We start from the raw sequence: 13,507 nt of genomic DNA on the forward strand, positions 1-13,507 counted from the left end.
GAAGAAGAAGAAGAAGAAGAAGAAGAAGAAGAAGAAGAAGAAGAAGAAGAAGAAGAAGAATAGGAAGAAGAAGAAGAAAGAAAAAAATTGCCTCGGGTGGGTAAGTATCCAGCATGAAGAAGAAGAAGAAGAGGAGGAGGAGGAGGAGGAGGAGGAGGAGGAGGAAGAAGAAGAAAGAAAGAAAAAAATTGCCTCGGGTGGGTAAGTATCCAGCATCCCAATCCCCAGATCCCTGGGGAGAGAAGGGGCGCAGGGCAGGGTGAGATCAAAGGTGGGAGCAAGCAGCTGGACTGACAGGGTTAGGCCGGCAGATACTGGCATTTTCCTCGCCTGGGCTCAGTTCCTGCATTGCCAGTAGCCTAGGACCCCCGCGGGGCCCCAGGGCAATGCCCAGGCCGGTCCTTGTGCTCTGCTTCCTTGGTCAGGAGACGTATCTGCAAGGGGGCCCCTTGGATATCCCTGGTCCTTGGCTTGTGCCCTGCCTGCCTGGGGGTGTGACACCACAGCCCAAAGAGGAGGAAGCAAAACCCACTGGGTTTCTGAGGCACGCGCTGGGTCACAGCTCTCTGAACACCCCACCCTTGGGTGGGGACAGGAGATATTTGATCCCTCCTCCACAGCAGTGCTTTAGAGCGCAGAGTCTAGGGTTTGAATCCCACTTGTCATTCTTCCTGAGTGACCTCAGGCTTGGGGATTTACCTCTCTGAGCCTTGCTGGCCTATCTATAGAATGGGGAGCATATCATGGGGCACCTGGGTGGCTCAGTCGGTTGAGTGTCTGACTTTGGCTCAGGTCAGGATCTCGTGGCTTGTGAGTCTGAGCTCTGCACCGGGCTCTGTGCTGTCAACGCGAGTCAGCTTTGGATCCTCTGTCCCGTGTCTCTGCCCCTCCCCTGCTCGCACGCATGTGTGCACGCACTGTCTCTCAAGATAAATTAAAAAAAAAAAAGGGGGGGATCATCTCATACTCATCTAAAGGGTGGAGGCTTGGCGCTCTCTGAATGGTTTAAGGGGTAGGTCTCAGAGTCCGACCGCCCTGGGTTCAGACCTTAGCAGTGTGTCCTGGGAACCGAGGCTCTGTTCTCTGAGCTTCATTTTCATCCTCAGACCAGCGGGAAAACAAATACACGAACCTCACATTTGCTGGGAAGGGCCAGTGGATCCATCCATGGGAGGCAGGCAGCATAGCAAATTCCCCAAACAAGCTTGTGACATCTGTGTCCCCTAGTACTCTGCACTTTTATCACAGACAGACTCATGTGTCCCTTAAAAAGCTAAGTCTGTGGGGGTGCATGGGAGGCTCAGTCGTTAAGCGTCTGACTTCGGCTCAGGTCATGATCTCACGGTTCGTGGGTTCGAGCCTCGCATCGGGCTCTGTGCTGACAGCTAGCTCAGAGCGGGAAGCCTGCTTCGGATTCTGTGTCTCCCTCTCTCTCTGACCCTCCCCTGCTCATGCTGTCTCTCTCTCTCTCAAAAACAAATAAAACATGAAAAAATTAAAAAATAAAAAAGCTAAGTCTGTGTCTGGTTTATTTTTCTACGCCTTGGTGCCCAGCACATCATAACCACTCAATAAATGTTTGTTGGGAACAGAGGAAATGGAGTCGAATGGAAACCTTTGAGAAAAGACGTTCATAGAGGTCTCTCTAGACCCAGTGACATTTGTTTTATACACAATGATAACCAGCTTGTGCTCTAAGCCCAGAGCAGACGGGTAGGTGCAGATTACAGACTTTCAGCCTGAGTAAAATTCAAGGTCAATTTCAGTTTGATTCAAGCCAACTGAGACTGCAAGGGAGGGTGCAGGGCCAGTTAGCTGCTGAGGCACCAGACTACACGACAGGAAACATTTACAAACCTATGGACCTTCCATATGGTCCAAAACAGAAATGTTCTTAGGTTTAAAGGAGCGGATTTTCACTTGATTGCACAGACCCCTTCGGACTGAACAATCAATGGTCTGAGGTCAAGGCTACAGAAAACAACAGAGCACTGGTTTTGTAAACTTGGTTTGTTTTGTTTTGTTTTGAGCAGTAGAACCTTTATTTCAAAGGCCCCCTAGAAGCTGCCCTTCCTAGAGGGAGGAGATGCTTGGTCTGAAAAGCAAGTAGGTAAAAAAACAACAAAACAGCAACAAAACCACATTACGATTGGTGAATATTTCTGAGTCGGAACTCAAAAACCTATGGGGCCCCTGGGTGGGGCTCAGTCGGTTAAGTGTCTGACTTCGGCTCAGGTCATGATCTCACGGTTTGTGGGTTCGAGCCCCGCATCGGGCTCTGTGTTGACAGCTCAGAGCCTGGAGCCTGTTTCAGATTCTGTGTCTCCCTTTCTCTCTGACCCTGCCGTGCTCATGCTGTCTCTCACTCTCTCTCTCAGAAATAAATAAAAAACATTTTAAAAAAATTAAAAAAAAAATCTAAGCTGTCTCATCCCTGCTCAAAACCCTTCTGTGGCTCCCCACTGCCCGTGGGGCAAAGGGTAAACTTCTTACCATGTCCTCTAGGGCCCAAAGCTGTCTCTAGCTCTCACTTCTTCCCTGAACTTCAGCTTTGGAAGTGCCATGACCTTCTAGATGTTTCTCTCCAGGGGGCCCCAAGCCCTTCAAGCCCACCATGTCCTTAACTGTTCTTAGCATCTCTCCCAAACCTGATCCTCTCCTCGGTCCCCATTTCAAGGACAGCTATCCTATTCATCCTATGGGTCTCAGCCTATGTGCCACCTCTTCCAGAAAGCCCTCCCTAACTCCCCTGGAGCCCCGGGCTTCATCCTGGTCCTTCCACAGCCTGTCCACTTGGCCTCCTGAGGGTCTCTCCCCCACACACCCTTTTTCTCCCCTCCACAGCTTCGACCTGCCCTCTCCCACCTGGGTCCCCTCTCCCGCCACCTCCCTTTGTTCCCAATCTCTATTCAACCCTTCTAGCTCCCCCTCCATCTGAACGGAAATTGTTCCTCTCCCGCTCAAAAACCTATGCCCCCCACCCCCCGTCCTGGTAACCTCAGGACAAAGTCTCAGCTCCTCACTGTGCTTCCCAGAGCCCCGAATGATCTCTCCGTAATCTCCTCTTTGGTTTACTGTCTCACTTTATGTCCCATCCATATTTAGTATCTTTCAGTGCCCCAAACTGAAACCATACGTTTACCACCAAACGCTCCTGTAGCTGCTCCTCTTGCCCAGCACACCTTTCTCTCCTTTCCTGTTGCTCATTCCTCTCACCTCATGTGCCACCTCCCCCAGGAAGTCCTCCCTGACTCCTGGGCTGGTACAGAACCATTCCCCACTTTGGGTTCCAAAAGTCCCTGGCCTTCTCCATCCGGGCCCTGACCTTTCTGTTCCCCCAGTCCCGGCCAGTCTGTGCTGTCACTGCCTGGTGATGGGTTTGTTTCTTCCACTGGACTATGAAACCCATGAGGGCAGCACTGGGCTGTCTCAGCCACGGCCGGTGTGCCCAGCACCGCCCAGCACAGGAAGAGTATATGGTAGTGGTCAGTTCATTCATGTACTCATTTGACTAGTATTCAGTGACTACTGGCTGATAAGGCGGGTGTAGGGCCTGGAAAGATAGCACAAAACAGAAAAAAAGGGGCACCTGGATGGCTCAGTCAGTTGGGCATCCGACTTCGGCTCAGGTCATGATCTCACGGTTTGTGGGTTCGAGCCCCACGTCGGGCTCTGTGCTGACAGCTCAGAGCCTGGAGCCTGCTTCTGATTCTGTGTCTCCCTCTCTCTCTGCCCCTCCCCTGCTCACGCTGTCTCTCTCTCTCTCTCTCTCTGTCAGAAATCAATAAAAAAAATTTAAAAAATTTAAAAAAAAAATTCTGGTAAAGATGACGTTGTTTTTGGGGAACAAGGCAATAGACAGACGAAAAACAAGTAAGGGAGGGACAGACAGCCTCACAATTGAAAGTGAGCGCCTGGCTGGCTCATTCGGTTGAGCATTCGACTCTTGATCTCAGGGTCATGAGTTCAAGCCCCGTGGTGGGCGGAGAGCTTACTTAAAAAGAAAAATAGGGGCGCCTGGGTGGCTTAGTCGGTTAAGCGTCCGACTTTCGCTTAGGTCATGATCTCGCGGTTTGTGGGTTCGAGCCCCGCGTCGGGCTCTGTGCTGACTGCCAGCTCAGAGCCTGGAGCCTGTTTCAGTCTGTGACTCCCTCTCTCTCTGACCCTCCCCTGCTCACGCTGTCTCTCTCTCTCTCCTAGAAATAAATAAAACATTTAAAAAAAAAAAAAAAGAAAAAGAAAAACCCTATGAAGTATTAGGGGGCCTGGGTGGCCCAGCCGATTAAGCGTCCAACTCTTGATTTTGGCTCAGATCACAACCTCCCTGTTGGTAAGATCGAGCCCCGCGCTGGGCTGTGCACTGGCGTCTGAGCCTGCTCAGGATTCTCTCTCAAAATAAATAAACGTTAAAAAAAAAAAAAAAAAAAAAAAGAAACAGAGAAAATGGTTGATGTCTCCGTTCAAAAACAACTCCACCAGACCTCTGGGGGCAAGGCACTGTTCTCCCCGTTTTAGATGAGGCAGTGGGTTCAGGGAAAACTCTGCTCAGGTTGCAAAGCGTCAGGTTTGTTGGTATGGAATTCGAACCCAGGGCTCAGCTCTGTTCCAGGATACTACGATGTTGGAAATCGATTCATGAATGTAACGTATAGGCAGAATGTTCTTCCCCTGCCGCCCGGAGGGAGGGCAGGGGGTGGGGTGAGAGGGCAGGGCCCCGTGTTTACTGAACCAAGAGCTGCTGGAAGTACTTTATGCATTTAATTTCTCGCAATGGTCCTTTCCTTAGCCCCACATAATGGTGAGGAAGCTCAAGATCCAGAGAGGTTAAGTCCTTGGCACAAAAGGACAGGCCTGGAAGCAGTGGAGCCAGGATTTGACCCAGAGCTGCCTCAGGGTCCCCGGTGTAGACAGCTGCCTCTCCTGTTGTTCATCATCTATAGATCTGTGGCTGCCTGCCAGGCCCCCCCCGCCCCCAATGGCAAATGAACCCAGAGGTGGCACTGGCTTCTCAGACACTCTCTCAACACCTCCTCCTCCTCTCCCTCCCAGTCTCTGAGAGGGACGTCGGAGGCTTTCTCCAAATATAAAGGATATGTGAGTGCAGCTTTAAGAACACAACTCTGGCTCTCCTTCCAGCCAGGCTGCTCTGGCTGATCCATCCTTGGTGAAAGTTCTGGAGCTGCTGCTGCTGTTTCACGTCACATCAGGTCACATCAGACTGAGTCTTCTCTTCCAAATCCTTCCGCCTCACTCGGAGTAAAGACAAAGTCTTCTCCGCGGCCCACGACATCCCAGATGATCTGCCGGCTCACTCCTCTGACGTCATCCCCACCCCTCTCCTCCCTTGCTGGTCTCTTTGCCATTCCTTAAGTATTCCACGTGTGCCCCCACCTCAGGGCCTTTGCATATGCTGTTCTCTCTGCCCAGAATGCTCCTCCCCACAGAGTCTTGTCACTTTCTCCCCTCCTTCGTATCTGTGTTCAAAGACACCACCTCAAAAGACCTTTCCTGACCACCTTACTTGAAACTGTAACCTTTACCATGCATTCCCATCTCTCTTTTTTCTCCCCTTCTTCTTCCAACGCATCATCGAATCTACTTACCTGTTCGCTCGTCTCTTACCCTTGCTAGAATAGAAACTCCATGAGTAGAGGGAGCTCTTGTCTGTTTTGTTCACTGATGTGTCCCCCATGCCTAGCACAGAGTTGGGCTCATAGAACATGCTTAATAAATACTCACTGAAGGGATACCTTGTGTTTTTCTTCCCATATTGCAGACGCGGCAACTGAGGCACAGGGACGTTAAGCCACCTGCTCAAGGCCGTGCAACTTTTAAAACACTAAGTGCTAGAATCAAGCCTGGAATTAGGGTTCCAGCCCCCAGGCACCCATTGCTAACCACAGTCTTACACTGCTCGCTAGAGCAAGTTGAGTGAATAAGATACTTACCTCCCTACGGCTAAGGTTTGACCGAGGTGTGCCGGGACCTGCCTCATCTCTCTGCACCCTCGATTCTAAAAGTCAAGGGAATCTGGCTCTAAGCTAGCTAGTCTCCCCCCATCTCCCTCACTACTCCTGGATTCCCACTACAGGGTCGGCTCAATGCTCTCATTTTGGGGGTGGGGGAATCACTCAATCCGGCAAGGTAGAGATAGGGATTAAGTATTTACCCAAGCAGGGTTTGTGATGGCCGATGGGCCACCCCCTCAGGTGCGGTGACGTGGCAGAGAGGAGATCATGGAGACTGTGACGTGCGGTGGCGTGGGGTGGTTGCCATGGCAGAGGGTATCATGACACAGGGAGTGAGTGTACCAATACCATGGGAATGATGAGGGCACCTGAGGGGTGGCAATGAAGAGGTGATGAAGGGGACTGCATGAGGGTGAGGGTGACATGGTTAATAACATTATTAGCCTCAATCTCCACATCAGGCTGAGTATATCACAAGAATAAACTTGGAGAATCCTCACAATCGTCCTTGACGTAGGGGTCCTGGTGTGTGGTTTACAGGTGAGGAAGCTGAGATTGCAAGGGTGTGATCACGTAGTCAAGGTTACCCAGAGGTTTAGCGGTGGAGCTGGGATTCTGGCACACGCCAGGAACCGGGCTCTAGTAGCCCAGACGGTGGTGAGTATGAGGTGACACGGGGAAATGACGGCGACATGGAGGCGAGAAAACAACTGGAAGGCAGAGGCATGGACGGTGACTGTTAGGAGCAAAGGTGCATTGGAGGCATGGCGTGAAACTGACATGAGGGAAGGGTGACTGCAATTTACGGAGATGGTGACAGAAGGCGTGTGAAGGTGACACAAGGCTATGATGACGACTTAAGTGAGGACTTGGTCAAAGAAAAACAGCAACAAGAGAGAAGAGCAGGTGACAGAAGGCGATGGCGACTTAAAAGGGAAGACTGCAACCTGGGGGGCAATGGGGGCTTAGAATTAAGCGAAGGGGGTTGAGAGCGACATAAGGAGGGTGACGCCGACAGAAGCGGGGTGGTGACGATCTAACCGGGGTGCGACAGAAGGGGAGGAATGACTACACAAACGGGCACTGGAGGACAAAAGGGAAGAAATGCATTACGGCGGGAAGGACAACATGAAAAGGGTAACAGAGGCGCCGCGCCCCCAGATCGCACAGTACCTGCACTCCACGTCTCCCACTCCGGGACCCAGCCCCGCACGCACCTTGCCGGCTGGAGCCCCGCCCGGCCACCCCCGCCGCGCACAGGCGCACTCCGGCGAGACTGCGGACCGGCGGGGGCTAGGCATGGGCCTTTCTCATTGGCTGCGCTCCTCGCTAGCGCGGGGCGGAGGGAAGCTCCTGGGAGACCGTGGGAGGTCACGTGACGGCTGCTGCCGCCCTCTCGCTGGTGGCGGCCCAGCTGGCTAGAGCGGCCGCGGACGGTCGGTCCGACTTCCGGCGGCGGGGGCGGTGCTTCCGGGGCGGGCAGCCGGGCCGAAGGAGGAGGGTCCGACAGTTGGCGCCGCCGGGGTGGGAGGGTGGGCTGCGCGAGTGGGCGCGGGCGCGGAGGGTCAGGTGAGGCGCGGGCCACGGGCGGTGGGACTGGGCCGAATGCGGAGGGGATGGATGGCGTCCTGGTGCTGGAGTCATTCTCGGCGTCGCTGTGCGGCCGGGACGAGCGACTTCTTTCTCCGAACCTCAGTTTCCTCCTCTGTAGAATGGGGGCCAGGATCTGGCATAGCATCCTCCCTCTGCGTTGGAGTGAGAGCTGAGCTCGTGCATGTTGGAGACCCTAGTTCAGCGCCTGGCACACTGCACACTTCCTACTATACTGTTATTGTTAGTACCGTACTGATGAAAATGTTTGCGCTTGGCATGGAAGATCTGGGTGTGGGGGCGTGAAATTGGAGGCCGGCCGACTTCGGTTCAAGTCCCAGCTCAGCTTTGTGGCAGTGAGCCTGTGCCTTAATCTCTCCGAACCTCATTTTCCTCATCTGTAGACTAAGGGCTAATGGTACCGGTATCATAGAGCCGTCGTGAGGATGCACAGGGCTTTGTACCATATTGAGTAAGAACTCAATGTATTGGGTCTATGATAATAATGATTCTGAGAGTTACTGGTTGTAGCTGGGACTTTCAAGGGAGTAAAGGGTTGGAGGAAGCTCAGAAGACAGCAGTAGGAAAAAGCTTGGAATCTGGAATGGGGCAAATCGACATCCTGCCACTTCCTATTTGACCAATTTTGCCAGATCTCCTAGATAGAGCTTTTTTTTTTTTTTTTTTTTTTTTTAAAACCATGGATGCATTTTCCTCCAATTAGTTTGAGAAGGACATTTTGTACTGCTGTACTAATGGAAAACCAGCATTGTTGGCTGTGAAAAGAAGGAAAACCTAACCTGAAATGCAACAGAAGCACAATAGTCTATTAAGTTGTAGACAGAAGCTGAAAGAGAATTGAAAAATGCCTTGCGGTTCCACGGACCCTGCCAAGTTATACTGTTCTTTGCTCGTGTTTGGCATGTGACGGACAGTAGTCAGTGATTGTCCCGCCCTATCTCTAGCTCACCGAAGGTTTATTTAATGCATATGTACATAGTACTTTTCTCTTGCCAAGCATCTTGTAAGACCTTGGTGTTTATGAACTCACTTCATCCCTCTAACCACTGTAAGAATAGATACTCCTACCATTCTTGTTTTAGAGTTGAGGGAAGTGAGACCAGAAAGGTTCAGCCACTTGCTCCAGGGTTAGGGTTCAGAAGTAGTTAAAAGGATTTAGGTCCAAGCCTTTTAAAGAAGGGCTTAGTTGGGACCACCTGGGTGGCTCAGTGGTTAAGTGTCCAACTTCGGCTCAGGTCATGATCTCACGGTTTGTGGGTTCGAGCCCTGCATGGGGCTCTATGCTGGCAGCTAGCTCAGAGCCTGGAGCCTGCTTCAGACTCTGTCTCCCTCTCTCTCTGACCCTGCTCTGTTCACACTATCTCTCTCTCAGAAATAAATAAAACATTAAAAAAGAATTTAAAGAAGGGCTTAGCAAGGGAGTCCAATAGATGGTAATTTCTTGAGTTTGGGGAATTGTCATTTTCTGTTATTGTTATTAACGTTCCAATTTTCACTGTTCAGAAAGTCAGCGCTGGAGATGGGCTTATAAGGAAGGAGAGAGGCACTTGAGTCCAGCAGGTGACTTCTACAGCTGTCTGGAGAGCATCCTGGTACTCAGAGGCTTCTGGTAAGCACGAACTGAAATCTCACCAAGACTGAGCGCCGTGCCTCAGTAGTAATCACTCAACCAGCGTTAAATTGTTGTCACTGGACTGACTGGGTGCAAGTCCTGGCCTATCATTACTTGCTGTGTGATCCCGGACCTGCCACTCTCATTGGTAACATGGAGATCGTTTTAGGAGCGCCTGGGTGGCTTAGTCGGCTAAGCGTCTGGCTCCGGATTTCAGCTCAGGTCATGATCTCATGGGTCATGGGTTTGAGGCCCGCATCGGGCTCTGTGCTGACAGGGTGGAGCCTGCTTGGGATCCTCTCTCCCTCTCTCTCTGTCCCTCCCCTGCTTGCGCGCTGTCTCTCTCAGAAATAAAAAACATTAAAACAAACAAACACGGGGATCATTTTAACTTTGTTCCCCATGTGGTTGTGGGGAGACACTGAGCCGTGTATACTCGGTGCCTGGCGCATAAACATTCAGCAAGAGCTACTGAGTGGGTACCGGAATCTGGGAGAACTTGTTTTCAAATCCCAGTAAAGTCACTTGCTAGATGTGGTGTTTGGTAAATGACCGGACCTCGATGAGTCGGGGTTTTTTCATCGATTAAAACGGGGCTAATAATAGTCCTTGCTTGTGAGACGGTTGTGAGGTGTTGGTGTGAAGCCTGGCCCTGGTCGTGGCGCAGAGTCCGTGCTCTGTCCGGGAGGTGTTGTTTTCCTGACTGATGTACCGAAACCCCTCCAGGCCCTGCTCCCTGACAGATGCTGGCTGTGTGCTATCTGTGCCCCGTGGCAAAATCCGGAAAGGAAGGTAGATCTTAGGAGTCAAGTATGGGACAGAGTGATGTCTGTGGTCACGTTCATCAGCAAGACAGGCAACGGAAGCCAGAGGGGGTCAGGATGAATCCTAGCCAGGGTAGAGGAGAGAGTCTCTCATCTGGCAGCTTCGGGAGGGTTTCACAGAGCGGGCGGCAGGCAGAGTGTGGGAGAGCTTGTCGGGGGGACAGGATAAGAAAGCAGTCTGGGCACCGGTGACCTGCTGTGGGAAAACCGGGGTGGGGAGAGGGGGCAGGCAAAGCCCTTGGGTGTTCAAGGAAAGGTGAAGGCAGGATCCGTGGGAGATGAGAACAGCCACTCTTCTAGACTGCTAAGGCCACACCGCTAGCAAGTGGTTGAGCCGGATTCGAACCCTGCAGTCTGGTCCCAGGGCCCTTACTCTTCTGCTGCCTCTCCTGTACCATCAGAATGGGGGTGGGGGGGCAGAGAGAGGAGGAGGTGGAAGAGGGGGGAGGGAGAAGGATCAGAATGGGGAGGGGCTGAGGTGGGGAGAAGAGGGCAGAGGGGCTGGAGGAGAGGGCAGGAGGGAAGTCTGGGCCCTGGCAGCGTGGGGACGCGTGTTCCTGGGGACCGATGGCGCGGAACCATCAGGCAGGAAGTTGTCCCTTCAGTTTCCTTTCGGCACCGCTCTCTGTTCAGGGGAAGGTCTCCTCCGTGAGCACTGAGGTGTCTTTAACAGCTTCTGGGCACCTGCCGATCCTACCTAAGTGGACACTGGTTTCCCATCTCTCCTCTGAGGCCCCTGCTGAGGCGGTGCCCCACGTGGCTGCCCTCAGCTCCTCCCGCTGTCCCCGTCCTGCGCTCCCCCACCCCCACCCCCCGCAGCCCTTACTCACTGCAGTGGTCACACCGGCTCCCTGCTGTCCCTCTCACAGGCCTGATGGGCTCCTGCCTCAGGGCACTGGACTTGCCGTACCTTCTTCCGGAACACTCTCCCTCCATAAAACCGCCTGGCTCGCTCCTCCACCGCCTTCGGGTCTCTGAACGTCACCGTAGAGCCGACTCCCCTGTTCGCCATGTTTAGGACTGCAGCCCCTCCCTGCCCGGTCCTCCAGGTTTTCTCCAGGACTCCGAAGGCTTTCTGACTCACTGTACCCCCATCCGTTTGCTCGTTTACTTCTCTGTCTTCCCCTCTCCCCCGTCCACCTAGATGCCACGCTCTACGGCTTTGTTCCCCTCTGTATCCTTACTTCCTACAACAGTGCCACGCGCCCAGTAGGTTGTCAGTAGGCGGCTTGGGAATGGCTGACTAGTGGGTATTTATGGTTAAAGTCTTGAGCAGGGGGGTGTCTTTTTTTCCCCCTCCCCGTCACTCTCTCATCCCAGCCAGAGACTTGTGAGGCGTGTGGGAATGGAGCTGCCCAGGCAGCAGTGATCGCTGTGGCGGCAGCTCTGTCCCAGGCTGACTTCCTGCCAGCTGTTGTTACAGGCTATTCCTGGGCGGTGAGCCCCCAGCCCAGGAACGCTCCTCTGGCAGGCAGACCTGCGGGCCGCGAGGGAGGGACGCTCACTCACAGCCTGCGGCGACTCATGGGCCCTGTCCCCTCGCTCTCTCTTCCAGGCTCCCAGGAGCAGCACCAGGACCAGGGAGACAATGGTCTCAGTGACTATGGGTGAGTTTGTGGCCTGCCCTCTGGGCTCCCTCTCCCCGCTGCCCTTTTTGAGGTATGACCTTGGTGAGGGGAGACGGGGTGGGGGAGGGAGGGCCAGGTCACTGGCAGGAACAGCTGTGCCCGGAGGAGCGTGGAGGCGGGGCCGGGGCCTGCCTCGGGCCTGTCCAATCTGCGTGTTGGCCTCTGGACCGCACGGTCCAGCCTTAATGAACTTGTGTCATGAAGTCCAGCAGCTCCTGGGTTTTCTCACCTGTAAAACGGAGAAACTACCAGTTCCTCACGTCCTGGGTTGTTGTAAGGAGCAGAGAGCTTATTGGATGTCAGATCCTGGGCATGCTTCTTGACAGTGTTAGCTGTTATCTTCCCCGTGAGCTGTGTCCCTGGATTCTCTTTAAGCCCTGTGTTTTGGGAATCCCAAAGCACAGGGCTCGCTTGGCAGCTTTGCAGTTTTTCGAGATTTGTACATCTAGAAAAGGACCTCAAACATCAGGAATTCATCCTGCATGATTCTTTTTATGTAAAGCACAGGCCAGACCAATCTATACCGTTAGGTGGTCGTTGCCCTCAGGAGAGAAACGGAGGGACGTCACCACACAGGGAGTCGGCGGTGGGGGTGGGCATGGCTCCTGGGATGCCAGAAGCGTTTTCTTTCTTGGTCTGGGTGCTGGTCTGCAGGCGTGTGTTGCTTTGTGAAAATCATCGACTTCCGTGGACTTCCGTAGGCGTGTGTGTTCTAGTTCAGTACAGAGGTTTCAAAAACGAACCATCCGGGCCAAGAGGAACGATATTGACAGCCTCCCCAGAGCCCACCCAGTCACACCCCCTCCTTCCTCCAGGTGGAAGAAACCAGTATCTTATCGTCATGATCATCTCTCCTTGCCTGTTATTATGGTTGCATCACCCATGAGAATATTTCTATTCCGTAGACTTCTCGGTTTTGAACTTGGGCGAACGAAATCACACCTTGTGTTCTCTTGTGTGTGGCTTCTTTTGCACCATGTAACGTCCGAGCGTCACCTCCATTGCCTCATGTAGCCGTGGTTCTCTCCTCTGCGCTGCTGTGTGGCATTCACCGCGTGAGCCACCATTTGTTCCCCGTACTCTTCTGGTGGCTACTGCATCATTTCTGGGTTGGGGCTGTTACACATGCTGCTAGTGTGTTCTAGTGAATGTCTCCTGGTGTGCACGGCAGGCCCTACCTCACTGAGTCCATGACCCACACTGTTGCCCATCTTTAATGTTTCGGAAATGGGAGCGCTTATGCTTATGTCCGTTTGATTGGCAGCATATTTTCCTCTTCGGTAGGACATGAAATGATGGTGGGGGTCCGATGTGGGGACATAGGCAGTTCCTTGACTTTGCTTCAGGCAGCTAGCTACTTCCAAACTATGTCGCACCTTTTTCCTCCTTAATAACAGTTTAAGATTAAAAAAAAATTAATTTTAGAGGGAGAGACGCCTGGGTGGCTCAGTCAGTTAAGCGTCCACATTTGGTTCTGATCACGATCTCATGAGGTGCGTGAGTTCGAGCCTTGCGTTGGGCTCTGTGCTGACAGCTTGGAGCCTGGAGCCTGTTTCAGATTCTGTGTCTCCCTGTCTCTCTGCCCCTCCCCCGTTAATGCTGTTTGTCTCAAAATATAAACATTAGGGGCGCCTGGGTGGCTTAGTCGGTTAAGCGTCCAACTTTCGCTTAGGTCATGATCTCGCGGTTCGTGGGTTCGAGCCCCGCGTCGGGCCCTGTGCTGACTGACAGCTCGGAGCCTGGAGCCTGTTTCAGCCTGTGACTCCCTCTCTCTCTGACCCTCCCCTGCTCACGCTCGCTCTCTCTCTCTCTCCTAGAAATAAATAAAAAACATTAAAAAAATTTAAAAAAAAGTATAAACAT

General features: G+C 52.8%; 2 protein-coding genes across 8 annotated transcripts in view; one reads left to right on the plus strand and one right to left on the minus strand.

Annotated features, from left to right (window-relative positions):
- The window catches only part of PLD3 (phospholipase D family member 3), a 19,727-nt gene extending 12,489 nt beyond the window's left edge, over window positions 1–7,238 (minus strand). The window contains exon 1 of the mRNA XM_039247941.1: window positions 7,143–7,238. The gene's annotated coding sequence lies outside the window, so the exon portion shown is untranslated. The remainder of the gene's footprint in view (window positions 1–7,142) is intronic.
- A 265-nt stretch (window positions 7,239–7,503) lies between these two features.
- Window positions 7,504–13,507, plus strand: part of CUNH19orf47 (chromosome unknown C19orf47 homolog) — a 24,463-nt gene continuing 18,459 nt past the window's right edge. For 2 of the 7 annotated variants that reach the window (XM_039250998.1, XM_039251009.1), the window contains exons 1-2: window positions 10,969–11,065; window positions 11,572–11,623. In XM_039250998.1, the coding sequence (XP_039106929.1) occupies window positions 11,027–11,065; window positions 11,572–11,623 (91 nt within the window). In that variant the 5' untranslated portion in view covers window positions 10,969–11,026. Of the gene's footprint in view, window positions 7,539–7,632; window positions 7,803–9,083; window positions 9,190–10,968; window positions 11,066–11,571; window positions 11,624–13,507 lie in introns of those variants that run through there. The other 5 variants (XM_039250980.1, XM_039250989.1, XM_039251022.1 and 2 more) reach the window with 4 other exon arrangements.

The sequence above is a fragment of the Hyaena hyaena genome, unplaced genomic scaffold (assembly GCF_003009895.1).
Source record: "Hyaena hyaena isolate Hyena2069 unplaced genomic scaffold, ASM300989v1 scaffold_9, whole genome shotgun sequence".
Classification (NCBI taxonomy): Eukaryota; Metazoa; Chordata; class Mammalia; order Carnivora; family Hyaenidae; genus Hyaena; species Hyaena hyaena.